A 12,019-nucleotide genomic window follows, 5' to 3' on the forward strand; every position below is an offset into this window, starting at 1 on the left:
TTAGTCACCTGCTTCAGCGAAGGCCCCAGTCCGAGCTCGGAGAATGGGGAGAGCGCCGGGACAATGGGGAGAGGGGTGGGGGCTCCCCAGACAAAGGGAGGCAGGGAGAACCCCATCTCTGGCTGAGAGGCCAGCTCATTGGCATGGGGTGGGGGTGGGGGATGTGTCACTACTTTGGCTGGGGGGGGGGGCGGCGAACGGTCCTAGATGGAGGCGAGGGGCTGGGATCGGACTGCAGGAGGCGATGGGCAATGAGAGGGGCTAGCTCGGAGTCCGCTTCTGGTGGAGACGGGCATCCGGGCAGGGGTCGAGCAGACGGACGGCAGACGCTGCAGGGAGCCCAAGAGAGAAAGGGCCCTTCTCGGCCCCCCTCCCTCCCTCCCTTCCCCTTTTCCCCAGTGTTTGCCGACTGTCTCCTGCCCTCCCTCTTCCCCCCCTCCCCCCGGAGGCCCAGGGTGGTACCGCAGCCTCGCCTCACCTCACCCCCCCTGGATGCTGTGGGAGAGAGAGAAGCCCTCCCCTCCCTCCCTCCCTCCCTCCCTCCTCTCCCCCCTCCTCCCCCCACCCCCGGGGAGGGCCGCTACAATTTGTGGTTCCAGCCTTACACGTCAGAAAAGAAAAAAAAGTTCGCAGAATGTCCCACACCGAAAAAAAAGCCCCGAGCCAGAGAAAAAAACCTGCGAGTGGGCTTGGCGGATGGGATTAGGAAGGCTTCGCCAGAGCCGCGGCTCTCCCTCCCTCCCTCCCACTCCGCCAGCCTCCGGGAGAGGAGCCGCGCCCGGCCCCTGCCCGGCCCCCGGCCCCATGGACCTCCGAGCAGGTAGGAAGGAGCGCCCCCCTCCCCCCTCCCCCCTCCTCTCCGGTCGCCTGCAGATCCGCTTCCCCGGACCCTCAGGAGCCGCTTCCCTCCCTGCCCCCCGGGGGGCTACCCCGGGCAGCTCCGGCCCGGCCGGCCCGTTCCCGGAGTCCGCCGCCCGGCTGGGCGGCTGCTGGGGCCGGGCTCGGGTGCAACAAGCGGCCCCGCACAAAGGGAGAGAGGAGCCGAGCCCGAGGACTTGGGAGCCCCGGAGCGAGCAGGAGGAGCCCGAGCGAGCCAGGGGCGGGGAGAGCCCGCCACCCTCGGAGCCCCGGAGCGAGCCCGGGGCAGAGGCAGGGCCAGGGCCAGAGACACAGAGACAGGCAGAGACAGAGACACGGAGAGACACCGAGACAAGGGGGACGGCGGGGGGTGGGGGGAGTCCGAACCCGCAAGAGACGCGAGCGAGCGGGAGGGAGAGAGAAGGGGAAGAGGGGGAGTTGGAGAGAGGAAGAGGGAGGGGAAGGGGAGAGGGGGGAGCCCGAGCTAGGGCCGGCCGGCCGGCCGGAGGGACGGAGGGGGAACAGGGGGAGGCCAACACCTCAGCTGGACTCAGCCGCCGCTCGTCCCCGCCGCCCCCGCCGCTGCGCCCACCCGGAGGGGAGGGGACGGGAGGGGAGGGAAAGGAAAGGGAGCGGAGAGTCGGGCCGGGCCGGGCCGGGCCGCCAGGACTCAGCGTCTCCTCTGCGGGCTGGGGCGCGCGCGAAGCTGGGAGCAGCCCCGGCCGGACCCCACGATGCTCCCCGTGGCCGGGGAGCCGGCAGGTAAGAGGGAGGCGGCCGGGCCTGGGGGGGCCCGAGCGGGTTGCTCCTTGGTCCCCGCCCCCGGCCCAGGCGGACTCAGGCCGGCCCGGCCCGGCCCCGTCTCGGCCTGGGAGTGATTAGTGGAGGGGGCGGGGGCGGCCCAGCCGGACCCGGGCAGGAAAAAGCCCGTCACGGGCCGGGGGAGCGGCCGGCGGGAGACTTTCCGCTTTGCGGCCAAGGGAGTCAGTTAGTCCTCAGCCCCGGGGGAGGGCTGGGGAGGGGAGGGGACCGCTCCGTCTCGGCCGCGCCTGGAGGTGGGAACTCGCCACGGGAGGGGGAAAGGGCATCTCTCGGCTCCAGAGACTCCGTCAGTCCCCCTGACCCCGCCCCCGCCGCTGGGAAGGGAGAAGCTCCCAGGAGGGGGGGAGTGGGGGCGGGGCCGGGGGCTTAGGGGCCACACAGGGGGAAGGAGGCGCCGCGGGGGGAGGGGGCGGGAAGAGCAAGGTCATCGCTTTGGGGTCCGGCCAGAGAAAGCCCCCCAACCTCATTTCCCCAGGCCTCAAGTACTCCTCTAAACCCCACCCCAGGGACGCCCCGAAAACTTTCCCAAGAACTCTCCCCTCGAGGCATCCAAGTATCTCCCTGCCCCCCTCCAGCCCCGGAGGGCTCTTCCGCTGTAGACCCCGAGGGATTCCCCCATTTCCTCGAGTCCGCCAGCCCCCCCCCCGCACCCCCCCACCCGGCCAGCGCTAATTCCCACGGAGGCCCCTCCCCTCGCTGGGCCCCCTTCCTCGGCGCCCCAAGGGTCCCACCAAAGCCGGCCGCCCTTCCTCTCCCGCGGATGGTCAGTCTCTCCCACTGTCGAGAGGGATGGGAGGGCTGGGGCAAGCCACGGGCCAGAGGAGCAGGGCATCTGGGGGAGACGGGCCGGCTGGGCCACCCACAGAAGGCCGGGAGACACCCAGAGATGAGGCGCGGGAGGCATTCCTCTGGCCGTGCCTAGTACAGTGTGTGCCCGGCACAGCCGGCCGGCAGTCCTCTACGACTGGCGGCCGGCAGAGCTAACAAAGGAGGCGTCCACTGAGGCAGTCCCAAGAGCTGGCAGACGGAGCCCTTCCTGGCCCCCCCCCCCAGCCCAGCCCTGGCCGTGGCCTTCCTCTGGCCTAGCCCAATCACTCTGGGCTCCGGTCCACGCGGTGGAGCCGAGCTCTCCAGCCCGCCCCTAATTCATGCCATTCACCAGCACCTCTCCCACACACCGGGCTTCCTCTCCATTCACTGCTCCTTCCCGGTCCTCGGCCGGCTCCCACTCCGCGATTCGCTCCCCCCTGGCTTGGCAGTGCCTTGGAGCCCTCCCGGCCCTGCCTCTGCCCCGGCCTTTCCTTGGGGGTGCTTCCACCCGGCTACCACATCCGGAGGTCTCACACACACCGGGCTTCCCACAGGACGCTCTGAATTCAGGCAGAAAAGGCCTGCTCTCCTCTCCACTCCCTCACCCGTCCCCCTGCTTCTTCCTTCTGGGCCTTAGTTTCCCCTCGGAAGTGGAGCCCCATCCAGCCCTTTATTCAAGGCTGGGAAGAAAGAGGAGTCCTTCTGGGGAGGGGGAGGAGGCAGGACCTCCCGGAAAGGCCAGCTCAGGTAGCAGCAGAAAGGAGGAGGAAGAGAAGAGAACCTCTACCCACTTTCTGCTGCCTGGCTGGGGGCCTGAGTCACACAAGGGTGGTAGCTGGAGGGGGTCAGATGGTCTGCACTGACTCTGGGTCTGTTTCTTCCATGTGAAATTGGGGAGGGCTCTGGTAACCCCTTCTGTCCTCCCCCCACTCTTGGGGGCTGAAAGAGCCTTCCTCAGCCTCCTCTGGTCCCCAAGCAGCCTTCTCCCTGGAGGCTGGCCCCCTCCCCCACTGCTTCACTGGGGTCCTGCTGGCCCCGAGGCCCCTCTTAGGCTTTTCTCCTGTCCTTCACCTCCATGGCATACTGGGGCCTCCAGGCTCCCCCCAGACACACTGGGTGAGGTCAGGCTGAGGGCTGCAGGCCAGGGACTGTGGGGGCTGCTGGGCCAAGGCTCGTGTACACGTGTGTGCCTGCGTGTGCAGCCATGTGGGGTGGCCATGCGCTTGCGTGGGCTGTGTGTGTGTGTATGTGTGCTCGGGCCCTCCGTTCCCAGGGCCCAGGGATCTGGATGGAATTAGGGGCCTGGCCGGGTGGGGGCCAGGGTGGGGGTGCTCCAGCAGGAAACCTGAGCTGGCTCATTAGCTCCTCACGTGCTCAGCTGGATTTATAAACACAGAGGAGACGGGATGTAAACAATCGGCAGCGGCAGCCAGAGGCAGGCTGGGGGAGGGGAGGGGGGCTCCTGGACCACAGCACCCCCAAAGACAGCCGGAGCCCAGAGCCGGCCTCCTCTCCCCAGGGGCGGCCCGCTTCCTGGGGCACACAGGTGTCCGCTGCCCCTCCCACCGTCCCCTCCCAGCCTTGGAGATGGAGACCAGGCTGGGGGCAGGTGGGGGAGGGCCCAGCCGCCCCCTCCTGCTCTCCCTGCTTTCTCCATCCTTCATCCCTCAGCTCCCCCCCCCCCCCCAGCGGTGACACAGTTACCTCAGAACTGAAATATTCCTGGAAACACCGGCCTCGTCTGGTTAATCTCAGGAGTGTTTCTGCCCAGATGAGGAGGTTCTGCTTTAGTCAAAGGCATCTCCCTGGTGTGGGGGACCCGGGCCCGGGCGAAGGGCTAGAGCCGGGCTGCCCACAGCACCCCGGGGCCCCATTCCCACCTCCAGCCGAAGCCTGGCCCGGAGAACTCCCAGCATCCTCCAGGGCCAGGCTCCAAGATCCTGGGGAGCAGCACCATCCCTGCCTTGAACGTGGGGGACCCTCCATCAGGAGTACAGCCTGACGGGGCCAAGTCACTCCTTTAGGACAGCAAGTGTGGGCCCGATGGCACCCAAGGGGGGTGTCGAGGCAAGAGGGGAGTACCTGGGGGAGGGGGGGAAGGACTGTTTTTTAACTTCCAAACAAGGAAATGCTGGGAAGGGGCCCTCGAGGGCATCCCTTTACAAATAAGGAAACTGAGGACTTCCCCGAGCCCACAAAGCTGGTCCGGGCAGAGCCAGAATTCCAGGCCCAACTTCTTGTTGCCAAGCCCAGTGCTTTTTCCACTCTCTTGGGCTGTTTCCTAACCTGAGGAGACCTCGGAGGCCCATTTGGGCAGGTCGGAATGTCTCTGGGGATCCCAAGTGAAGGGCTGGCCCAGCGGCCCCAGAGACAGAAGGGGCTGGGTGGCAGCTTTAAGAGGACGGAGCAGCCACAGGGGCAAAGGGGAAGGCGGTGGGCTTGAGTCACCACCCCAGAGGCCCCAACGCCCCCCAGTGACAGCCGAGATAGGGTTCCTCCTCCGGGGATGGAGGCTGGGAGGAGAGGCCCAAGCCTGCCCCCCAGTGACAGCCGAGATAGGGTTCCTCCTCCGGGGATGGAGGCTGGGAGGAGAGGCCCAAGCCGCCCAGCTCATCACAGGGCAAAGCTGGGTATGGGCTGGCATTCCCAACAGGCAGGGGAGGCAAGCCGGGCACGGACTTCTCGAAAGGGAGGCAGCTGAAGCCGAGAGAGGAGAAGGTACTTGGCCAAGGTCTCCTCGTCTGAAGGCGCAGGTCCCCCAGCAAGCCCGCCCAGCATCCCGAGCCTCTGAGGCAGCTTGTGCAAAGCTGACCCTGGCCCAGGCCCAGCACAAGCCCCGCCAGACCACGGACTCGGAGCCACTTTCGAACCCTTCAAGGGAGCCCCGCCGGACCCTCTCTGGACCGTGACCCAACGGCCAGCTTTCATGCCACTCCCACCCCCGAGCCAAGCAGCCCCGATCTGCCCCGCACGCACGAGGCCGCCCCATCTTGGGCTTCTCGCGTGACTCGGCCCAGCTCACACAGGCTCGTCAGTCCCGGAGCCGCGCGTGCGGTTCAACGGCCTTTGGGCTCCCGCCTGGCTCTGGGCCCCTGATGGGCGGCTGGGTGGGTCCTGGGTTCAAGGCCACCGAGCCGAGGTGGCACGCTTCTGGCACGCGTGCCGGCGTGGAGCCACCAAACAGGCCAGGCCCAAGGCAGGAGTGGAATCACCTCCGGCCACATCCCGCCTCAGCCCCCTCCCTGCCCTCCCCACGGGAGGGACCCCAGCAGGCGCGCACGCACGCCCACGGCCTGTCCCTCCCGGCTCCCCTCCCAGCCAGGGGCGGGCAGGGACACGGAGGGCCCCGGCGGCCCCTCAGGCCCCTCTGTGGTCTCTCGCCTCCAGGGGACTCGTGGGGGATGCTGGCTTGTCTGTGCACTGTGCTGTGGCACCTCCCTGCCGTTCCGGCCCTGAACCGCACGGGGGACCCGGGGCCCGGCCCCTCCATCCAGAAGACCTACGACCTCACCCGCTACCTGGAGCACCAGCTGCGCAGCCTGGCGGGCACCTACGTGAGTAGGGGGGCTCCGGGCCGGGGCGCCCCTCCCTCCCGCTCCCCTGGGCTCCCCCTCCCTTCCCCGTTCCCGGCCCCAGGACTAGGCATGTGGGCAGGACTCGCACCCGCCTTGGCCCACTGCCCCACTGGCTGCCGGCCCAGCAGCCCGCCCCCTCCCCCTGGGGGCTGGGGAAGTCTCCTCTGTTTACACCGTGTTGTGGTGTCTCTGGCACGGGTGGGGCCCGGCTGGGGGCGGCCCCCACTCGCACGCCTGTGTCCCGGCTCGCCCCGGCCTCGCACGCTGGGCCCCTGCAGCCTCGGCCTCCCCTCTGTCTGACCTCCCCCTCCCTCCCGGCTGGGCGCTCTTGGGGCGTCCAGGAGGGGAAGGTGGCCCGTCCCCGGCCTCCCCCGCACCCCAAGGCTGCTCGGAGCCAGGGCAGGGAAGGGGAGGGCGGAGGGCGGAGGGGAGCTGGCTGGGCCCCAGGATACACCGAGGAAATTAGTTTGTCTCTGAGCTTGTCAGCGTGTGAACCTCCCCCTGGGCCCTGGCCTGTCCCGAGCCTCGCCCCCTCCTCGGCGCTTCGCCACCCCCTTCCCGGGCCCCTGGAGGCCCGGCCCCTCCCCCTCCCCAGCCCTCCTGGGGGGTGGAAGGTGCCCCCCCTCGGTCCTCCGGCTTCCCCCCTCTGAAACCCTCGCTGGGCTCTCTGCCGCCCCTCCAGCTACCGGCCCGTCTCTGGCTGCCAAACTTCTCCGAGGACTGGTCTGTGCCCGCCTCGGCTTCCTCTGCGGCCCCTCCTTAACCCCTGCCAGCCGGCCCTTCTCTCAGCTGGCCCCCCCCACTCTCCCGCACCCCCCTGGCTCTCCTCCCCCCACTCTCCTGCGCCCCCCCACTCTCCGATGCCTCCCCTGGCTCTCCCACCCCCCCACTCTCCGCTCTCCCCCCCCCCCGCTCACCCATGCCCCCCCAGCTCTCCCGCCCCTCCCCCCGCTCTCCTGCGCCCCCCCCACTCTCTGGTGCCTCCCCCAGCTCTCCCGCCCCCCCTCCTGTGCCCCCCCCCCGCTCTCCCGTGCCCCCCCAGCTCTCCCGCCCCCCCCCGCTCTCCGCCTCTTCCTTCCCGCTCTCCTGTGCCCCCCTGGCTCTCCCACCCCCCCTACTCTCTGCTCCCCCACCCCGCTCTCCCGTGCCCCCCCCAGCTCTCCTGCCCCCACCCCCCCTTCCCACTCTTCCGTGCCCCCCCCAGCTCTCGCGCCCCCCCCCGCTCTCTGCCCCTTCCTTCCCGCTCTCTGCCCCCCTTCCCGCTCTCTGCCCCCCCCCCCGCTCTCCTGCCCCCCACCCCCCCGCCCTCTGAGCCGCCCGGCCTCTCCCCCCACAGCTGAACTACCTGGGCCCCCCCTTCAACGAGCCGGACTTCAACCCGCCCAGGCTGAGCGCCGAGGCCCTGCCCAGCGCCACCGTGAACTTTGACGTGTGGCGAAGCCTCAACGACCGCCTGCGGCTGGCCCAGAACTACCAGGCCTACAGCCACCTGCTCTGCTACCTGCAGGGCCTGGACCGCCACGCCGCCACGGCCGAGCTGCGCCGCAGCCTGGCCCACTTCTGCACCAGCCTGCAGGGCCTGCTGGGCAGCATCGCCGGCGTCATGGCCGCCCTGGGCTACCCGCTGCCCCCCCAGGGGGCCGAGCCTGCCTGGGCCCCCGGCCCCCCCCACAGCGACTTCCTCCAGAAGATGGACGACTTCTGGCTGCTGAAGGAGCTGCAGACCTGGCTGTGGCGCTCAGCCAAGGACTTCAACCGGCTGAAGAAGAAGATGCAGCCCAGAGCGGCCGCGGCGGTCACTTTGCGCCTGGAGGCCCCCGCTGCTGACCTCTGACCTCTCTTCTGCCCCTGCCTTGCAATAAGCTTCCCAGCCTCCTGGGGGGCCCGGGGGCTTCCGAGCCCCCCCCACAGCCTTCTGGGGAGCGGACGGCCCCGGGCTCCGGCCTCCGGAGCATCGGTCACTTCTGGGGCGCCCACAGCAAAAGTGCCTTCCGGGGCAGCCGCCCCCCGTCCCTTTGCCTTAAGCCAGCCCACACTCCCCCCTGGGGCAGGGCCGGGAGGTGGGCGCCGGGGACCCCTCCCCGCAGACGTGCCCATGACTTGGCCTCACACTTCTCCTTCGCGTCCTGCTGGCTCCCCCGCCCGGCCCAGCGGGGCGGCCACAGTCACAGAGTTTCCTAAAAGTTTACATTGTTGAGGACGGTAGCATTCGGGGGCGAGGAGAGGGCAGCACCCCTCGGCCCCCCACTCACAACTCTCAGTTTGTTTGTATTAATATTTATTTATTTGGAGATGTTATTTATTAGATGGTATTTATTGCAGAATTTCTATTCTTGTATTAACAAATAAAATGCTTTCCCCAGAGCCCTCCTCTGCCCCCGCCTGGCCTCATCCCCCGTCGGGCCTCCTTCCTGGCTCCTGGTCCTCCAGGACTGGGGGGGCCGTCCGTGACTCGGGGAACGGGGGAGGGGGGAGAAGAGACGCTGCGGCACTTGCAAAGTGGGGGGGGAGCGTGGCCCGAAGGCCCCTGTGCCACGGCATGGGGAAGGCAGGAGCTTCCAAGGATAAGAGAGACAGACGGGGCCCCATTCCGGGCTGTGCGCAACCTGAGAGGGCTTCAGAGAAGGGGTGGCCAGGAGGGAGGGAGAACAGCATTTGCTACCTGCAACCTCTAGAGAGTCTCTTCATCTTCCAGTGCCTCAGTTTCCTCCTCTGGGAGCCAAGGGAGCTGGACTAGATAGTGGCCGATGGTCCGCCCAGCCCCGGCGCTAAGATCCTCCAGAGTGGGGTCACGGCAGGCTGGGGAGGGTTTGAGTTCCACACCGAGGAGTCTGCATTTTCTGCAGGAGGGAGCCCCAGCGGGTTTGGAAGGGCAGGAGTGGAGGCCCGGATCGAGGCCCCGGGAGGATCATTTTGGCAGTTGCATGAAGAACGGCTGGAGATGTCTGTGGAGAAGGGAAGACACCAGGCGGGCAATGGGGGGGCCCATCGCGCAGAATGGTAGCCCCGGAAACCACTCCCAGGAGTATTTGGGGGGAAGGACTGGGGAAGCCTGGAAAAGAGGGGGAAGGGAGGAGGCCAGGATGGCCCCATGGACAGGCGTGAGAGGGGGAGGGAAGGCGCAGGCTGGTGGGGGCGATGGGGCCGCTTGGGCCATGGTGGGATGGAGGGAGTCCAAGGGAAGGTCCCCGAGGCAGGAGGAGACCTGCTGCTCCAAGAGAAGCCAAGCAAGTGGAGAGACGAGACTTGGAAGTATCTGTACAGACACTAGCTGAGGATACGTCAGGGACGGGGACCACCAAAGATCAACAAAGAATGTGGAAGTGGAAGGGAGAGACAGGACTTTGGGGAACACCCATCTACAGGGGTTGGGAGGAGGAGGAGGAGGAGGAGGAGGAGGAAGAGCTAGCAGGAGAAAAACTAGGCAGTGGAGGACTTGCTGGAGGAGGCGCGGGCCGGACACTTTGGGACATGGAGGAAAATGAGCAGTGCAGAAAGATGGCTGGCGTTGGCAAGCAGGAAGGAGAGAATGGCATCCTGAATGCAGCTGTTTGAGGAGAAAAGAGCCGGCCAGGGTGTAGACGAAGGGGGCCACTTCCAGAGGAGAAACTGGCTGGCGGTCACACTCTTACCACCTAGTGCCTCCGATCCGCTTCTGCAGGACTTGGGACCTGCACCACTCGCGCCCTCTAGGGCCTGGGGGCAAGAGGCATGGGGTGGCAGCCCTGGCAAAGAGCTTTAGTGCCTAGTCAAGGCCTCCCTGGGCCTCCCTTCTCTCCCCTCCCTCTCTCACACGTGCATGGAGCAGTCACCTGACACCCCCCTTCTTCTAGCACAGGACATTTCCCCCAGGTAACTGCCCCTAACCGTGCTTGCGGCAGGAGGTGCTGCCCTTTTTACATATGGGGAAGCTGAGCTGTGACTGGCCCAAGGTCATACAGCCAGTGCCTGGGCAGGACTGGAAAGCAGGGTCCTCGGGCACAGGGGCGGCACTGATGCTGCTGAAGACCCAGGCCCTGGGCTCCTGACCCCCCTCACACCGCCCCAGCTACCTTTACACTCAGGTTTCCGTCCCTAACTGGGCTTTCCTGGAGGGCATCCTGTGGGCTCCTCTGCAGCCCCTGCCCGCCACCTGCTCTCCTCTCTAGGCTTTCCTGACATGGGGCTCTCCTGCTCCCCCCCCCCAGGCTCTCTCCTGCGCCCTCTCCTCTTTCCCTACACTATAGCCCATGGTGAGCTCGTCGTCGTCGCCCATGGACTCAACGACCATCCCCCTGCAGATGGTCCCCAGATCTCGGTGCATCCGGCTCTCCTCTCCGGGGTCCTGGACTCCCCAAGCTGGACGTCCCGCGCGTGTCGTGAACGTGCTCAAACACAACTCGCTCTCTTCTCCCCGGGCCCTTCTCTCTCCAGGCCGCCTCTTCTTGCCACTCCTCCAGCCCTGGCAGCTCCATGTTCTCCGCTCCGCTCCTTCGCATCCCCGCCGCTCTTCTGCCTCACTTTGCCCTTCTCCCTTCCCAGCATCTTCCCGCCATCCACGGAGCTGAGCCGCCCCCTGGGCCGGGGCCTCCTCCTCTCCCTCCTGGACTCTGCCAGAGTCTTTCCAGGGGTCTCTGGATCAAGCTGCTTCCCTCTGGCTGCCCAAGCGGGCTCCAACAGAACAGCCCTTCCCAGCGTGCCTCGGGCCTCACCGTCCAACCTTCTCACTCCGAGGGCCCCTCCGCTGGCACTGGCGCCCGTATGCTCCTGCTAGATGCCTCTCCCTTGGTTTTCCTGAGGCGACTCTTTCCTGGTTCTTTCGCCTGCCCCTCCGCTCCAGGTGGCCTTCGAAGCTCTGCCGTGGCCCTTCCTGATGACCCAGCATCTCCCATGCACACGCCCTGAGTCACTCTCTTGATAGACAGTGCCGCATCTCCAGCTCTTTATTGGATATGAGGTGGTGACAGAAAACAATGAATTGAGTTCAAATCTTACCTGTCACCTACTAACTAGCTAGGTGATCTGAGATAATAAGTCAACTACGTTCTTTGAGACTTGATTTCCTCATCTGTACAATGAGATGGTTAGGGAGCTCCGTAGATAGAGAGCCAGGCCTAGAAATGGGTGGTCCTGGGTACAAATCTGGCCGCAGACACTTCCTAGCTGTGTGACCCTGGGCAAGTCACTTACCCCCAAGGCCTAGCCTTTATCTCTCTTCTGCCTTAGAAGGTAAAGTTTGTTTAAAAGAACAAGGAGGAGGAAGAGGAAGGGGGAAGAGGAGGAGGAGGGGGGAGGAGGAGGAAGAGGAAGAGAAGAGGAAGGGGGAAGAGGAGGAGGACGAGGAGGAGGAGGAGGAAGAGGAAGGGGGAAGAGGAGGAGGAGGGGGGGAGGAGGAGGAAGAGGAAGAGAAAAGGAAGAGGAGGAGGAGGAGGAAGAGGAAGGGGGAAGAGGAGGAGGAGGAGGAAGAAGAGGAGGAGAAAAAGGAGGCTCTTAGAGAGAGGTACAGTGACCTGCTCAAGGTCCAGTGGCTTCTCCCTCCCAAACCAGGAGGGAGGACAGGGTGGTGGGGGGCAGTTCTTCTCTCATGAATGCTGATTTGATTCCTGGTCTACTTTCTAGTGTTTTCACCTTCAGTGCCTGGGAAGCCCTAGAGAGCCCAAGGAGATGCCGCAGTGCATCTTGAAGAGGCAGATAGTAGTGCAGAGAGATCTGGAAGATCTGTCCATCTCCCCAAGTTCAAATCTGCCCTCAGACACTTACTGACTATATGACCCTGGGCAAGTCACTTCACTCTGTTTGCCTCTGTTTCCCTCATCTGGAAAATGAGCTGGAGAGGGCAATGGCAAAGCAGCCCAGGCTCTTTGGAGAGCTCTGGCCCTAACCACTTCCTAGGCCTGGACCAGGGAGGCAGAGGGGGCTGCAAGAGCAGGGTCTCCCCCAAGCTCTGCCCCCGTAGGGGAGAGGCAGAGTCCCCT

The 12,019-nt window shown here is 66.2% G+C and overlaps 1 protein-coding gene across 3 annotated transcripts; it reads left to right on the forward strand.

Moving 5' to 3' along the window:
- The first annotated feature begins 581 nt into the window (after positions 1-581).
- On the forward strand, positions 582-8,429 carry LOC130454915 (cardiotrophin-like cytokine factor 1). Of its 3 annotated transcripts, none has more exons than XM_056801220.1 (3): positions 582-820; positions 5,878-6,044; positions 7,402-8,429. In XM_056801220.1, exons 1-3 carry the CDS (start codon positions 697-699, stop codon positions 7,897-7,899), a joined length of 789 nt encoding a protein of 262 aa, XP_056657198.1. In that variant the 5' UTR covers positions 582-696; the 3' UTR covers positions 7,900-8,429. The 3 variants fall into 3 exon arrangements, with proteins under 3 accessions (XP_056657198.1, XP_056657199.1, XP_056657197.1); XM_056801221.1 differs by lacking the exon at positions 582-820 and adding an exon at positions 841-1,620; XM_056801219.1 differs by lacking the exon at positions 582-820 and having other exon boundaries at positions 2,775-6,044.
- The last annotated feature ends 3,590 nt before the right edge of the window (positions 8,430-12,019 follow it).

This window comes from Monodelphis domestica, chromosome 6, assembly GCF_027887165.1.
Source record: "Monodelphis domestica isolate mMonDom1 chromosome 6, mMonDom1.pri, whole genome shotgun sequence".
NCBI classification, from domain to species: Eukaryota; Metazoa; Chordata; class Mammalia; order Didelphimorphia; family Didelphidae; genus Monodelphis; species Monodelphis domestica.

Bases quoted from the DNA above. Each gene is read 5' to 3' on its own strand.
- LOC130454915 (XM_056801219.1), top strand. From the start codon at position 5,586: ATGGGCGGCTGGGTGGGTCCTGGGTTCAAGGCCACCGAGCCGAGGTGG. The intron at 6,045-7,401 runs GTGAGTAGGGGG...CTCCCCCCACAG, and splicing joins GCAGCCTGGCGGGCACCTAC to CTGAACTACCTGGGCCCCCC.